At 49.3% G+C, this 17,032-nt stretch overlaps 1 protein-coding gene across 17 annotated transcripts in view; it reads left to right on the top strand.

Annotated features, from left to right (window-relative positions):
- RAPGEF1 (Rap guanine nucleotide exchange factor 1) overlaps positions 1 to 17,032 on the top strand; it is a 122,413-nt gene that overhangs the window by 52,453 nt on the left and 52,928 nt on the right. For 13 of the 17 annotated variants that reach the window (XM_084798580.1, XM_084798591.1, XM_084798593.1 and 10 more), the window contains exons 2-4: positions 7,895 to 8,031; positions 8,509 to 8,622; positions 14,068 to 14,246. In XM_084798580.1, coding sequence (XP_084654706.1) covers positions 7,895 to 8,031; positions 8,509 to 8,622; positions 14,068 to 14,246 — 430 coding nt within the window. The remainder of the gene's footprint in view (positions 1 to 7,894; positions 8,032 to 8,508; positions 8,623 to 14,067; positions 14,247 to 17,032) is intronic. The other 4 variants (XM_084798582.1, XM_084798583.1, XM_084798588.1 and 1 more) reach the window with 1 other exon arrangement.

A 17,032-nucleotide genomic window follows, 5' to 3' on the forward strand; every position in this document is an offset into this window, starting at 1 on the left:
AGCTGAAGACCTAAGAATGAAATCCTGGCACCAGGCAGGGCGCTTTGGAAGACACTGGCCAGCTCTGTGAGGTTGATCCTGTGAGGAGGCGGGTGTTCTCCTTCAACCCTCTCTCTAGGTAGGGGACATTCAGCTCCTGGGTGATCCAGGTGACTAAAGTAGCTGTTTTAGTAGCGCTGTAGTCACCTACCCAGAATGTCACATGAGCTGCTCTTGGTAGGGAGGTGGGGAGAAAACAACTAGACTATTAGTCCTTGGAAACCTCTGGCGTTTGGGGGAATGCCCCGCTGAACAATGGGGGGCTCAACCTTAGCTTCTATTAGTGTCCTTCCAGGCTTCTGCACATGTGCAGATAGATCATGGTGCACTAGCATTTAGCATTTCCACATGGGGGGCCTGTTCCCTATGGTTCAGCACACAGTTGTTTCAGGTCTTACAGCAACTGGGTCCCTTAACCTTTCTGGCATAAATGTAAAATCATACAGCCCCTTGGAATTGTTTGACACTATCTGCAAAGTTAAGTAAGGGACACGCCCTGCATCTGTCAGTTTAACTCATAGGACATTCTCCTGCATGGTCAAAGACATGCTGAATGTGTGGCATTGTTCATAAAAGCCAAAAGCCAAGAACAAGCAGACAAAACGGTATTACGGACAAAAGCAAGGATATCTAAGTCATGTGAGTGGTTGGTTGTCAGGCCTATAGAGAGACTCCATACAGAATGCTCCTGTGTGTGACGGTTGGGCTTACACGTTAAACCATGCATGTGGATTCAAATTAGGAAGAGGAATGATAGCCCACACAACCACAGGGTGGCTCTCTATGACAAGAGAGTGGCGATGGCACAGGAACTCCAGAGCGGCACCTCCTGTGTGGCTGTGCCATCAGTACTGTGCCATAGTTATTTTTCAGTCACTGATAGGACAGCATGGCCAAGGCAACTTACAGAAGAAAGCGTTTACTGGGGCATACGGTTTCAGAGGGTGAGTCCACGGCATTCCTGACAGAGCAGGAGTTAGCTGAGAGCTTACAGCTCATCTACAAACAGGGAAAGAAGGGAGGGAGAGGGAGAACACAAGTCAGCTAGCTAACTGGGAGTGGGGTCTGCTTTTGAAACCCTGAGTGACACACCTCCTCCAGCAGGACCACACTGCCTACTCCTTCCCAAACAGTTCCGCTGACTGGGGACCAAGCATTAGGACATGTGAGCCTCTGAATAGGGCCATTCTCACTCAAACCATCACACCCAGCCAAGTGGCCACCATGTTACTATGGCATGAAGCACACCAACATTGCGTGAAGGCAGTGCTATTCGACAAGTAGCGGGTGTGTAGGTTTGACCTCATCCTCAGTAACCTGTCTACATGTATGCAATACTTACATTTTTTGTCTTAATGTTAGTCTTAGAAAGTCTTTACAGAGCTGGGCATGGTGGTAATCCTAGCACTAGGGGAGGCAGAGGCAGGCAGATCTCTGTGAGTTCCAGGAAAGCCTGGTCTATAAAGTGAGTCCAGGACAGTCAGTGCTACACAGAGAAACCCTGTCTCGATAAACAAACAGACAAAACAAAACAAAAAAAGAAAGAAAGCCTTTACAAAGACATTTATAAAATTTCCACTGTAGTTTCCCAGCATGAACCCCAGGGAGTAGCCTGAGAGCAGGAGCCACCAGAGGCTGCTGTACTGTGGGAGGAGTTCTTGGGAGGAGTTCTGCTCCCTACCCCAGTGGTCAGTAGGTGTGTGGGAGGCGCAGGAGAGCCTGCTTGATTGTGTGAGCACCTGTGGCTGGAGCTGTGGCCAAGACTACCCCAGCAGCAGTGTTTACGCAAATGCCACCTGCTGCCTCCTACATACCCGCCACTGCTGCTCAGGACAAAAGGACTTCATCTGCACTTCATAGCCACCTGAAACCTGGGCTGTTGGCCCATCATTTCCAGAGAAAGTTGAGGACAGCCTAGTTCCTGCTGTCCTGATTTCCAGAATTGGGGAGGTTGCTTGTCATTACAAATCATCTCTGTTCTCCACGTGACTTGTGGTTGTTTGTGCTCACTAACTGGCCTGAAAAGAGTGATGTATTGACAGGTGCCTCAAAATGTCACCACAGCTTCCTAGTTGTGTCCCTACAAAAACTGAATTCAGGACCAGGCAGGCAAAGGTGCCGTGAGTTCTGTTGCCCACTTCCTGCCTTTGATGAAACAATCTGGAATCTCTGGTTTATGGTCAGGGCCAGCCAGCCTGCCCTCATGCTCCTCTGGGGGGTTTTGGTGACTCCCACACTTCCTTTCCATGTTGGTTCCACCTTGGTAATGACAGTTGGCTCTGAGTCTAGCCAGTCCCTTAACCCCAAATCTCCCTACCGACCCCAGGGCAGCAGCAGAGCCTAGGGAAGAGGAAGTTGGCTCACCCAGCCAAGTCTCGGAGGAACTTGACCATCACAGTAAACCCAAAAAATACATAACCTGCCCAGACTTCCCCTTCAAGCCTGCTTTTCTTTCTCTTCTGTCAGCCTGTCTGGGCAGATTAGTCGATTGCTTTCACATCCATCCAGCCGAGAGCCTGTCGGGGAGATGTATGCTGTCTTTTGGAAGATGTTACAAGGCCAGCATCAGAAGGAATGGGATGGGCGGAGTAGCAGTGAGGTTGATACAAAAGCAGGTGTGCCTCTTCCTTGAAAATGAAGAGGAGAGAGTATTAGTGCGCCCTTTAGTCAGGAGAGCGAGCTATATGTCAGTGCTAGAGAGCGGCCTGATGAAGAGCTGCGGGCTGTGTGGATTCAGAGTTTGATTGACCTGCCGTCCATTGAAGCTGTATGGATTGGTTAGCTTCCGTGTTGAGCAGCTGCCCTGTGCCAGGCCTGTTGATAAGCGAAGTCCTATTGCAGCGTACCCATTTCTAGCTAAAAATACAAGTCAGAAGTGCATTTGGATGGGGGAGCTGATGTAAGTGTTCTGAGCATGTCTGGTCTGGGCTGTGATGTTCTGTGAGAAAGGTGCATAAAACACACTTTCAAAAAAGACTTATTTTATTTATTTGCCTATGGGATTGGAGAGATGGGTCAGGGAACTTTTTTGCTCTAGTAGAAGACCTGGGATCGATTCCCAGTACCCACTGGCGATTACATGGGTATTGATACTCCAATTCCAGGGGATCTGACACCATCTTCTGACTCCCACAGGGTGTATGCTTGTAATGTATGCAGGCAAATCACTTGTGCACATAAAAATAAAGAAGTCTTTACAAAGTAATTGATTTATCTGTGTGTTTATGTCTCTGTGGAGTTGAGAGTCTTTGTTGCACAATCCTGTAACTCTACCTTCAAGGCATCCAGTGCCATCTCCTGGCCTCCAGCTCACAGAATACTGTAGACCAGACCAGCCTGCCTCATACATGCTCAGAACACTTATTATATTAGCCTACATCTGGGCAGAGGCCTCCAGTGGAAGCCCATTTCCTAATAGGTTACCTTGCCTGCAAGCCTCTCCCATCACTTAGTAAATCCCTGTATCTAAGGGTGAGCCGCCATGCAGCTCACTGAAGAGCACCGGTTGTTTCCTGCCCCTGCCCAGTGTTGCAAGAGTGCAGCACACCACATTCGCCTTAGCTCAGAATGTGGCCAGCACACAAAGTGCAGGGCCTCCCACGTGTGCTGTCATTGTGTTGCCCAAGCCCTCTGACTGCAGGCATGACATGCCTCAGAACCTTCAAGTACAACGAAGGACGTGTCAGCTGGAAATGGACCTGCTCTGCTCTGGTGGGGATGGAGGGGAAAAGTGAGGGCCAGAAAATCCCACCATTCCACTCGGTCTGCTCTGACTTCCAAAAACTACTGAGTCCTCTCAGCCAGTGGGCCACGTGTGCTTCCTTCAGCCTGGTGACCAAGGCCTTCCTGCTGCGCTGGAGCACTGGCCTGGGGCGGGCTTTGGGCGGCTGGCTGAGTGCAGGCCCAGGGTTCTTCTCTGTGGCGCTGCCTGCCTCTGGGCTCCCTGGCCATCTTCATAGGCCAGGGTTTATCTGATCCCGCCTGACCACTTAGAGTGTTTTTGACCAAGAAACCGAACTTTGATCTTAAGTTGCATGCAACAGTGAGGACAGTAGCAGCCCTGAAATATAGCTACTGTGTTTTTTGTTTGGAGACTTTTACCTTAGCACTAAATTGCTGGAAATTTTGAGGGAGTACTTTTTATTTTTCAAAATTATAGATGCCTTACTTTCCCATGACACATAGAATGTTTTGTTCTTTAGTTTCCCAGCCAGTTTTAAGTATTTTGTCTGTGGCTCTCTGCTGTTGCTGGAAGCAGAGCTGTGTCTTGTGGGGGTGGGGTATTGATGACTATTTGTTGAAGAACTGTTTGCTGAGCATCTTCTGTGGGCCAGATGCTGTCACACAGGTATGGCCCTCAGGAAACTTGTAGTCCTTGTTTGTTGGTTGGTTGGTTGGTTTGTGACAGGGTTTCTCTGTGTAGCTCTGGATGTCCTGGAACTTGCTCTGGTAGATCAGGCTGGCCTTGAACTCACAGAGATCCTTCTGCTTCTGCCTCCCGAGTGCTGGGATTAAAGGGGTGCACCACTACTGCCCATCTCTAATGAGGACTTTTGTTTTATTTTGAGATAGGGTTTCTCTGTGTAGCCCTGGCTGTCCTGGAACTCTGTGGAGATTAGCCTGCCTCTGCTTCCCAAGTGCTGGGGTTAAAGGTCTGCACCACCACTGCCTGACCTGATGAGGATAAGAAAGGTGGCTACAGATTACAAAGTTGCCCACTGAATTGGTTAGTTGTTTCTACCAGCTTTGTTAAGATGTCATTTGTATGTTTTATCGTTTGCTCAGTAACGTGTACAGTGAAATGCTGTTTAATGACTTACTGGCTTACGCAACTGTCACCAAATTCTGATGTTATCTGTGCGCTCCCTGAGAAGACCCCAACTTCCTTAATGGTCATTATCCATCCTTCTCTGTTCCCACTGCAGTCTTCTTTCTTTCTTTTTTCTTGTTATTGTTGTTTTTTGTTTGTTTGTTTGTTTGTTTGTTTTGAGACAAGGTTTCTCTGTGTAGCCTTGGCTGTCCTTGATTCACTTTGTAGACCAGCCTGGCCTCAAACTCACAGCGATCCACCTGCCTCTGCCTCTGCCTCTGCCTCTGCCTCTGCCTCCCGAGGGCTGGGATTACAAGCTTCCCACTGCAGTCTTAGGCAACCACTGACCTATTTTCTGTCTCTGTAGACTTACTGTTCTGGACATCTCAAGACAAACAGAATCACAGGATAAGTGGTCTGTTCTGTCTGATCGACATCACTTAGCATAATGTTTTCAAGATTATCCCTGCTGCTACAAGGTCCAGGTTAATTTTTTTGTATTATCAAATACCATTCCACTGGGCAGATATACTGTATCTTATTTACTCATTCTGAGGCACTTGGGCATTTGAGTTATTTTCGCCTTTTGGCCGTGGTGAGACTGCTGCTCTGAGCTTTCCTGTGCGTGCCCTATGGCTATTTCTTGTCACGTCTCTTGGACATACGCCTACGAATAGAACTGCTAGCATGGTGTGCTCAGTATGTTGAGGACCTGCCAGGCAATTGCCAATGCAACTGTTATGTTCCAACGTCAGCTTACGAGGCTTCCCTTTCACCCAGGCCTCGCCAGCACTTGCTGATTGATAGCTGTTGTTTTAGTATTCCTTTCTGCCTTCTTGTTCGTGTTAAGGGTCTGCTGCTGCTGAATTGTAAAAGTTTTAATTGTTGTTACTGTTGTTGTTGTTATTGCAGTGCTGCATAGCGAATGTAGAGTCATGTTTGAGTTAGGCGCACTCTCTATTAGCCATGTCCCACTAGCTTTTTCAATTGTTTGGAGTTTTTTGAGACAGGGTCTGGCTGTGTAGCCTAGGCTGGACTCAAATTTGTAATCTTGGTGCCTCGACCTCCAGAGTGCTGGAGTTTGAGGCGCACACCATGAGGCCTCCAGCTCCCCGGAACGCTTTTCCTCTCTGCACAGTCCCTCCTCAGACGCTCCGTCCTACAGTCTGCCTGTCCATTTCCTTGATGTGGCCAGCACGGATTTTAATGTGGAAAGAGCTCTAATTTATCGGTTTTTTCCTCTGTTCCTTGTATCTTTGTTAGAGTGACAAGTGGACTCAAATCCAAGGCCACAAATCACGTGTACTTTCCTCTGAGTGTTTTAACTCCACAGCTTTGGCTTTGACTCTTATATTTAGATCTTTGGCATATTTGAAGCTCATTTAGCCTGTTGTGGTGTACATAAGGCAAGGTCTTTATTCAGTCTCTTACAGACAAGGCCTACTTCCCCTAACACCGCTTGTTGAAATAGCTGGTCCTTTCCCCATTCAATGGCTCCATATCCTTGTTGAAATCAGTTAGCTTAGACATGTGGGTTTATTCCCAGAGTCTCAGTCTGTGCTTGGAGCAGTGTGTCTGTCTTTATGCTAGTAGTGTACTGTCTTGACTAATGTGGCTTAATTGTTACATTGAGATGTATCAGTCCTCTGGCTTTGCTATTTGTTTCAACTGTTCTGGATCTCTCCCATTTCCTTCCTAATTTTAGGGTTAGAGTGTTGTCCCTTACCAGAAGGGTTAAGCTGGCAGAGTGCTCTGGGACAGAAAATTGTTATTAGGAACTATCACTGTTGTAACAATATTAAGCCTTCTGATCCACGAACATGGGATATTTTTCACATAGTTTGGTTGTCTCTAATTTCAGTGGTATTTTATAGTTCGCAGGGTATAAGTGTGAAATTTGTCTTGTCAAATTTATGTCCAAGGAGGTCGGAGGTTTTGTTTTGTTTTGGATATAATTCAAAGGTTTTTAAATTTTCATTTTGGATGTTCATTGCTACAGTATAAGAATACAAATAGTTTTTATACATCAACATGTGTCATGTGGCCTTACTGAATTTGTTAGTACTGATAGTTTTTGTCGCTCGTTTTGCTTTGGCACAGGATCACATTATGTAGCGCTGGCCGGCGGAGAGCCCACCTGTGTAGATCAGAGTGGCCTGGGTCTCGCAGAGCTCTGCCTGCCTCCGCCTTGCCGGCCAGCTGCTGGGGCTAAAGATGTGCTGCCACACGAAGCTGTCCTGTTTTACTTATTTATCTACTATGGTCCCAGGGGTGAAGCCCAGGCCATGAACGCACTAGAAAACCACCGCACTCTCCACTGAGCGGTCTCTCTACCCAGTGGATTGCTTAAGTTCTTAATGCCCATGCTGGGGGCTGGTGAGATAGATGGCTCAGCAGTTAAGAACACTGGGTATTCTTCCAAAGGTCCTGAGTTCAATTCCCAGCAGCCACTCACTGTAAAGGGATTGCATGCCCCCTTTTGGCATATAGGTGTACATGCAGACAGAGCACATTAAAAAATGCATATACAAATTTTGGGCTGGAGAGTTGGCTCAGTGGTTAAGAGCACTTGTTGTTCTTACCAAGAACACAGGGTAGGTACCCAGCACCCACAGGGAAGTTCACCACTTCCTCAGGCACCAAGCATGCATGTAGTACACAGACGGAGTGCAGGCAAAGCATTCATAAATCTTAAAAAATAGTATTCATTCTGCCTACCTCTGTTGCTCACAATTCTAATCACCCCAAAACATGTAGAAACTGCAAAAGTCGACACGTGTATGCAAAGTGTTAGAATGGGTCCTGAGCTAGGTGCTGGTGGTACACACCTTTAATCCCAGCATTCAGAAGGCAGAAGCAGGCAGATCTCTGGATTTCTGAGTTCGAGGCCAGCCAGGACTACACAGAAAAACCCTGTCTCAAAAAAAAAAAAAAAAAAAAAAAAAGATCCATGTGTCCTTTGCTTTGACTCTTTCAGTCATTTCTATGAGAAACCTGCAGCGTATCCTGCCTCCTCTTCTAACAGCCCGGCCTCTGTGTTTTCAGACTCTCAGCGTTCTCACCTCTCCTCCTTCACCATGAAGCTGATGGACAAATTCCACTCTCCTAAAATCAAGAGAACACCATCCAAGAAGGGAAAGCCAGCCGAGGTATCAAAGACTCCTGAGAAGCCCGTGAGCAAAGTAAGCTGCATCTCTGGGTGTCCCTCCTGGCCCCAGCCCACGGCTGGCGTTGTGGGCTGCGCTGTGTATATATGCGCTTCTAGGGCCACCTGTGTCCCTGGGACCTGGGACCTCTAGGATGGTGCAAGCCTGTCCTGCTAATGAGTCCGGCCAGTGGCTTGGGCAGTCATGTATCATCCTCTGGGCATTTAAAGTAGCTCAGAGCACTGCGCTCACCCTGGTGCTGCCTCCCACCCAGAAGCCCTGGGGAACTGACACGGGCCTCTGATGGCCTCAACCGTCATTCAGCCTCAGGGCCTGGCCTCTGAAATTCACAAACCCCTGCATCCCATCTAAAGACATCCTCCAGCACTAGTAAGCTCAGCAGGGCCAGCTGAGCCAGATGTGTGGAACAGCTGTTAATTCTCATCACCCCCTCCCTCCAGCCTGCAACGTCCATTTCAAGCTCTGTAGGAATCCAGGTTTCCTCTCTTCCAGGAGGCAAGAGACAGATTTCTACCAGAGGGCTACCCTATCCCCTTGGATCTGGAGCAGCAGGCAGTAGAATTTATGTCCACCAGTGCTGTGGCTTCCAGGTCTCAGAGGCAGAAGGTCAGTGTGACATTAAGAACAATTGGGGTTGCCTTGCCTTCCACTGCAGAACTCTGGTCCATGGTCTGGGAATGGAAAAATACCTGTGGTGATGCCATTGTGTCTTAGCTGGGTGGCAACTATATGGGCTCAGGTATTTGATCATCTGTCTGAGTGTCTTGATGGGGAGGGAGCTCAGACTCCACAGCTAAAGCTTGGGTCCTTTCCAGAGTGGGATCCAGCAGGCACTGGGGCTGACGGGCACATATCACCTTTCTAGAGTGGCTGCTCTCTCTATTGCTGAGATGAGGTGCATGGTTTATTGAGAAGGCTTCTAAAGCCTTGGGACACTGTCTCAGCCAACTGCAAGGTTCTCAGCAAGGGGCGTCTGTGTCACCAGCAGCTGCACTGACCGGGCCTCTTCCCTGCCTTGTGCTGAGCACTTTACCCCTCTCTTCCCAACAGCCCTGGCAGAGAAACCTGCCCTGCTTAAAAAGAGTCTCTAAAAGATGGGGGAGTTTAGCTAAAGCCACAAAGCAGTGCTTAACTGACTATTTGGGGCTCTTTTGTGGTACTGAGGGTCTGATGGGGCCTTGTGCATTCTAGGCAAAAGCTTTACCCCAAGCTACAGCCTCAGTCCTGGGTTTTGTTTGTTTTGCTTTGCTTGAGGTGGGGCATGGCTCTCTAGCCCAAGCTGGTCTTAAAGCGCAATCCTCCTGCCTCTGCCTCCTGAATGCTAGGATCCTAGGTGTATGCCACTGTACTCAGCTGCTATGTGTCTTCTGTAAGAAATAAGTGTTTGTTCATGTCTTGCATTATGTCCAATATAAAATGAAAACAAGGTCTGCAGATGGACTGGTCCCCTGCCCCTGTAACTGTCCCAGGGCAACTGAGTACAGAGCTGCTGTCATAACTGTCAGTTTAACGTGGTTCACAAACTCTACCCTGTTTATGTGGACAAGCGGATCACCTTGAGTGAATTGCTCCCTATGCGCAAGAAGGAAGTACTTGGCACTACTTTCATATAGAAGTAGAGAGAGGTTTGGTCTGTATCACAGCACGCACAGCACACTCTTTAGCTCACACCTAACTGACTCTGCAAGACAATGCTGATAGGAAAATGTTCAGCACTTGGATCCTTTTCTTATGTGTTGTCCAAAGAAAGGTCATGGAGGAGCATTTGGTATAAGCATACCCTTGACTTAGCGAGGCGTCTGCAAGCTCCAGCAACATCTCAGACATTCTCAGTTGTCCTTTCAGAGGGTGAGGCTGGCACTGCTGGGTATCTAGTAGGTGGGGCCTAGCTGTGCTGTGAACATCCTGTGGCAGCAGGGCCTCTCCCCAAGGCCCTGGAGGCCTGCCCTATAGCACCAGCTGCAGGTACAGCCTGGGCGTTAAACTCAACCCTGCTGGTCCTAAGGCCCCTACTGAGTGTGAACTGCTATTTAGTGCAGGCCCCAGGGTGGAACCTGCCACAGCACCTAGGTGAGAAGACAGCGTCCAGAAACCTTGGGTGTGGGGAAATTGCTGGTGCCTATCAGTGTGTGTTGTTCATTCTCTGTCACCTCTTACAGCGCGTTTGCATAGCCGTTTCCTGTTATCCCACTTGTGCCTTTCCCTGTTAAGTACATGAGTCCAGTGCAGATCCAGACTATTGCTGCGCCCTTGGCTTCTCTTTGGCCAGCCACCGTCCCTGTGGTTTCACACCTGTGTTTTATTTATTCTTCCTAGCCGTGTGAGAGGGCTTTAGTTATTTCTAATAGACAGTGTTGGCTGTGGGCCACGTTTTCTAATTAAGCCTGTTTTGTCCACTGTATTCCACTGTCTTTCTAGCCTGGTTTCATCTAAACACAATAGGCTTCTCATAGAAAAAAATATTAGCTCTTTTTACAACCTTTTAACAAGACTAACAGTGAGCTGTGGATTGAAAATAGCAGAGAAAGTTTAGTCGCATTCTGAGAGTCGGAAGCTAACCATCGTTACACAATCAGCTAACAGCTTCCAGAAGTGGCTTGGATCAGGTGAGGTCTCCGACCTTCGGGGCATCTAGACATTGGCTGGATCCTGGGGGCTCCCCTGGGGTTCCCCTTTCAGCTCTGCAGTTCTCACGTAAAGCAGGCAGGGCCTGGCTGTCAAGTACAGAAGGAGGAAAAATGTTGACTTGTCTTTACAAGATCCTGCTTCCAGGTTTTTGGTGTTGTGTTGCGTTGTGTTGTTATAGCCCTGGCTGTTTTGAAACTTGCTGTGTGACCAGACTAGTCTGGAACTCAGAGACTGACTACCCCTGACTCCCGCGTCAGGCTTTAAAGGCACGCACAGTCAGCCCCTCTCCCCCTTCCAGGGTTTACATGCCGGTTCTAATTGCTCCCCACCATGACTCGGTCCACAACTTCCTCACTGTGCTGTGGTGCTGTGAATACAGTTTAGTTTCCATGAAGCAGAGAGCAGGGCTGAGGTAGACAGCAGGGCCCTAAAGGAACAAGCTGAGTATCCACTGCTCCTCTGGTGTGAGGCAGTAGCTGAAGACCGGGGCCATTTTGTGTTCCTTCTTTTCCTCTACCTGTCCTGCTTAGTGGCTCAGGGCAGAAAGGCACAGGTACTGCGCTGTCACCACTACCAGCCGAGTAACTTCAGCTTCCACTTAACCTGTGTCCTCTTTATTCATTTATTAAATAAGAGCTTTGAACCCAGGGCTCGCCAGGATATGTGTGTGTGCATGTATTGTTCCGGGGTTTGTTTGCTATGTTGACCAGGCTCTCCCAGCTCCCCAGTTATCTTCCTGTGATCCTGGGACCAGGTGTGTGAGGGCAGGTCTGACCATGATGTTACTCTCAAACTTGTACTTCCGCCTCCCCTGCAGCCTGAGTGCTGCACCACCACGCCAGCTCCCACCATACTTTTGATCTGCCTTTTTTTTTTTTTTGCACTGTCCACACTGTGAAATGAAACATATCAGGTTCAGTTTTAATTTCGTCACTCAGCTATGGGATCTTAGCAAGCTACCTATCCTACCCACTCTCCACCTAGCCTCAGTTTCCCCATTTATGAATTAATAACATCCGTTCTGTGGGGAGGTCACAGCCTGAATGGAAACAAATGCATCTGAGGTGCGGCGCCCAGTGGGTGTCTGGAAGTGTCAGAGTGGCAGCTGTGACCTGGCCCCTTCCTCCCCGCTCAGACTTGCACAGCCTTTGCCCTCCTCTGCCTTCACACTGACGCTGTGGAACCATGCCTTTCTTACGGTAGGCTCCAGCTTTGGCCACCCATTTTGCCTTCTCTAATAACTCAGGGCAGATGCAGTCACCTGCCCCATAGACAAGGAGGTGGAGTCTACTGTCTCAAGTCCAGCCTGGCCTTGTAGGCCCTTCCCAGGATTGACAGCCTCACAGGGTTACCAAGTTTATGAGGACATGGGGTAGCAACTTCCCCTGGGGTCGGAGGGGTATGCAGGTTGACTGTCGTTCCAAGGTGACTCTGTAGCCCAGTTCTGGCTGCTAACCACAGTTGAACACCAAGAGCTCAGGGAATGCAGAGCATAAGAGACCGTGAATTAAGACATGGAATTGGTAGAAGGTGACAGGTGCTGCCTTACTTTGCTGTCCCCTCACTGGGTTTCCTTAGTGAGTCCAGTTAGCCTGGCTCGTATGTAGCTGGTTTGATCTCTCCTAGTGACAGGAAAAGACTTTCTGCTCTAACGTCCCTTCACTTTCAGCTGTTCCCAGTTTCCCCTTCACTCTTGCCTCTGTGTGTGACTGTGCTTTCCTAAAATACTTTCTGTTTCCTCACCAAGTTTATCACTGTTGCCTTCCAGCACTTTCTGATGTGCCAAGACAGCAGTGTCTGTTCTCATGGTCCCCTGTAGCCTGACTGCTCTGCATGTTGTCACCGTCACTGTGTGTCCTGGCTACTGGGGATGAGGGTGTTACAGCGACATTGAGCACTCTTACCCAGGCAGTAGAGACACCAGTGCTCAGCCTCTTGGAGACAGACAGAAACGAACATGTCAGATAGAGACAGGAGGAGAATGGCGAAGGACATAAGGAAGGATGAGGGCTCTTGGTGGTCTGCAGAGCGCGCCAAGAAGCCTTCGGAAGTTGTCTCGCTCAAGTGCTGTTTACTTGATTCCATCCACTCATAGATTATTTCTTTTGGTGTTCCTATGAAATAGTCCCCATATTAGATTTTTTTTGAAGATTTAAATTACATTCCCTGACATTATCTGGAGATGGGGGAGATTTAGTATTCAAAAGAATAAATACATTTTATAATATTTTTGCCATATATGAATAGATTATTGCTTAAACCTCATGCCCTCAGTTGTTGTTATTTCCACCCTCTGGACCTTAGGGCACCTGCACGTGCCTTCAGCTGTCCACACGCCTCCGTGCTTCGTGTGTGGACTGTCCATTTGTGAGACTATCCAGTCTAGATGGTCTCAGTGTCTACCTGTGCCTTCTCTAATAACTCAGGGCAGATGCAGTCACCTGCCCCATAGACAAGGAGGTGGAGTCTACTGTCTCAAGTCCAGCCTGGCCTTGTAGGCCCTTCCCAGGGTTGACAGCCTCACAGGGTTACCAAGTTTATGAGGACACGGGGTAGCAACTTCCCCTGGGGTCGGAGGGGTATGCAGGTTGACTGTATACCTGCATACCCCTCTGCAGAAGGGGCACTGCAGAAGGGAAGTTGGGGAAAAGAAGTTACTGTTCTATGGCCTGCTAGGTGTGGATCCAAGCTACCCAAAGTCCGGGAGAAAGAAAAATTTGGGGTTAGGAGGGTGAGTTCTGGAAAGTACGGGCACTGTGTTGTTGTTGTTGGGGTGTTTTTGTTTTTGTTTTCCTTCCTTGCAGGTGGCTTTCCTTAGAATCTGAGTACCCGAATGCATTAGCAACCCTTGCACCAGTAGTCACCGAATTACTAGCATTGGCTCTGGCTTCCTCGTCTCCTCCTGCAGCCCTGGGACTGTGGATGCCCTGTGGACGTCACGTGTCTTTAGTGGGAAGGGAGCTACTGTTTGAGTCAGGCTATGTGGGGATCTAGGTGATGGGTGGCTGTGAATGCTGCCAGTTCCTCAAACCTCTGCATCCTGGGTCTGATCCTGGGATGAGTACACGTGCCCTGGGGCATGACGATTGCTCCCTCACGTCCTCCCCGAGGCCTCACCGCACACTGGGAGGTAGGAAGTGCTATCTAAGGTAGCAAATCAGAGCAGAGGAGAATATTTTCAGTATCTGGGTGTGTGGGAAGGGAATCCCCAAGTCTCTAAGTGACCCTGCTAGTCCTAAGCCTGTCTTTCTTCCTGTTAGCCTGTGTCCTGTTCATGGTCCTTAGAGAAACCACCTGGCTTGCTCTCTGCCACCAGCACATTTTCCATTTGCAGGAGTGTCGAGCTAGCTTATAAATTTCACTGTTTTCAGAATAGCTCCCTTTAATCTCTTCTCATCCCTTAAGCGTAACGTTCCCTTTCAGAACCTGTGCTGGCTGGAGGAGAAAGAGAAGGAGGTTGTCAGTGCCTTGCGCTACTTTAAGACCATTGTGGACAAAATGGCCATTGATAAGAAGGTTCTGGAGATGCTCCCAGGGTCAGCCAGCAAGGTGCTAGAGGCCATCTTACCACTGGTGCAGACCGACCCTCGGATCCAGCACAGGTGAGTCACCCTGAAGGTCCTCAGCTGTGACAGCAGTGGGAGGCTTAGAGGCACCCTGGTCCGGGGCACTTGACACAGTGAGAAGGGAGCCTTCCACTTGCTCCCACTTCACGACCTTGAGGCGATTGCTCCTGCAGAGGCCTGTATGCTGGCGACTGCACTTCCTAGCAGATGCCACCACTCTGGCCTGTGGCTGTATCCTTTGCATTAGCTCACTAGCGGTGACCATATTGGGTTGGACATACCCTCAGAGCCTCCATCTCCCCTTACCGTGGCCTTCAGTCCTGTCACACAAGTCCTCAGCAGCTGGGACTATCATCTGATAAAGTAAAGTGTGGAGACGCCCTTGCCCGAGCTAGGCCAAGATGTTCCAGCATTTTCTTCTTACAGGCTAGCTTACCCTATGCTTATTACTAAGTATAAGAAGGAAAGCAGTGCTAGAAGCAGTTTCCAAGCTGGCAGGAACTTTTTTGAAGAGACCGGCTGGTCTGGGGTTTGTCCATGGTGCTTGTTCATAATCAGTGCATCTCTGTGGATTTCTCAAGGCAGCTTAATGTCCTTTTAACCCCATGAGACTGAGCTTTTATAACTGGCTTTGAGAACGTGGCAATGAAGTTCACAGTTTTTGTTTTGTTTTTTGTCTGAGTGATATAACAAGCTGTGGGTCTGTATCTTTCCAGCTTCTGCTGGCTGGCCCCTGGGGATTGTGGCCTTTGGCTCCCTGTGCTTGGTGCTGCTGCCTGTACTGTGGCATTCCCTTAGTTTACCCCCATGGAAGGCTCAGTGGTCTCCTTTGAGACAGAGAGCCTGACATTAGGCCATCAGATGTGGAGACAGCTATCATTCCTCTGTTGTCACATGATGCCCCACCATGTGATGAAGTGCGGGTTATGTGGTACACACTGAAGAAGGCGGTGAGAGAGCTCAGTGTTCTTGTCCTGCTTCCTAGAGGAGAGGAACGAGAAGAGGCTGAAGAAAGCCGCTAGATTGGGGGCGGGGGTAAAAGAACAAAACACTCAGAGGACCTGAGGCTAATGCCAGGATGCTCCCAGGGACACCTCACCTGCCAGACAGGCTACAGAACTGGGTCATCCTTTCTGCGGGGGGGGGGGGGGGGAGCCCTCCTCACCTCATCCTTGTGAGCCCTTGACCCTATCCCCAAGCGTCTTGGCCAACTCTGCTCATTCTCGGGGGCTGGAAGGGTTTGCTCTCCTTCTTACCAGCTGCTCTGTTGGTGCATGCAGAGTGCAGCCACGCTGGCAGAAGGCGCAGCTCCTTCTTGTGCTGCTGCACTTGACAGAGCATCACGGTGTAGTGCCCAAAGACCCCCGCGAGTCACACCCTACAGTGTTGTGTTGACAGAGCATCACGGTGTAGTGCCCAAAGACCCCCGCGAGTCACACCCTACAGTGTTGTGTTGACAGCATCACGGTGTAGTGCCCAAAGACCCCCGCTAGTCACACCCTACAGTGTTGTGTTGACAGCATCACGGTGTAGTGCCCAAAGACCCCCCGCTAATCACATCCTACAGTGTTGTGTTGACAGAGCATCACGGTGTAGTGCCCAAAGACCCCAGCTAGTCACACCCTACAGTGTTGTGTTGACAGCATCACGGTGTAGTGCCCAAAGACCCCAGCTAGTCACACCCTACAGTGTTGTGTTGACAGCATCACGGTGTAGTGCCCAAAGACCCCAGCTAGTCACACCCTACAGTGTTGTGTTGACAGCATCACGGTGTAGTGCCCAAAGACCCCAGCTAGTCACACCCTACAGTGTTGTGTTGACAGCATCACGGTGTAGTGCCCAAAGACCCCAGCTAGTCACACCCTACAGTGTTGTGTTGACAGCATCACGGTGTAGTGCCCAAAGACCCCAGTGAGTCACATCCTACAGTGTTGTGTTGACAGAGCATCACGGTGTAGTGCCCAAAGACCCCAGCTAGTCACACCCTACAGTGTTGTGTTGACAGAGCATCACGGTGTAGTGCCCAAAGACCCCAGCTAGTCACACCCTACAGTGTTGTGTTGACAGCATCACGGTGTAGTGCCCAAAGACCCCAGCTAGTCACATCCTACAGTGTTGTGTTGCTTTCTCTAAATTGTACCCTTTGTTTCTAAGTGTCTGAGGGAGTGGTTATTTTTGCTCTTCTGTTAGAATGTGTAAAGTGTGGAATGAGAACAGTAGCCCCTTCTAGAATTCAAAGGGAGACGCATCTTTAGGGGCTGGGCATGGCAGCACAGATCATTGATCCAGCTCTCAGGAGGCAAAGGTAATCAGATGTCTATAAGGCTAAGCTGGTCCACACCATCATTTCCAGGCCAGTGTAGTGTGAGTAGAGGCTGCTGCTCTACACAACACACACACAAGCACACACTGTATCAGCACACGACAGACTACTCACCTCTTAAACGCAGTCCCTGAAAGCGTCTCCACCCAGCCATAGCTGCATCGAAGAGGATGCTGGCACTAAGCGAGGATAAGAAGGCTCTGTGAAACCACAGCTGCTCTCACAAGGATGGCTGCCCCTACACCACAATCCCTCAAACCTGTTGACTCTGTGATCCACCAAAGTGACGGTCAAACTCACAGAGCCCTGACTCAGGCCAGTGGTTTGCAACTGAAAGGAGGAAAGAGATGTTCTCAGAATGTTATAGAGGGAATTTAAGAAGCTGCTACGGTGGAATTTATATTTATGTTTGAGAAATACATATGGGGCTGGGAAGATGCCTGGGTAAGAGCACCTCCCATGCAATTGTGAGGATCTGAGTTCAGAGCCCAGCATCTAC

Source organism: Acomys minous, assembly GCF_964271855.1.
Source record: "Acomys minous genome assembly, chromosome: 10".
NCBI classification, from domain to species: domain Eukaryota; kingdom Metazoa; phylum Chordata; class Mammalia; order Rodentia; family Muridae; genus Acomys; species Acomys minous.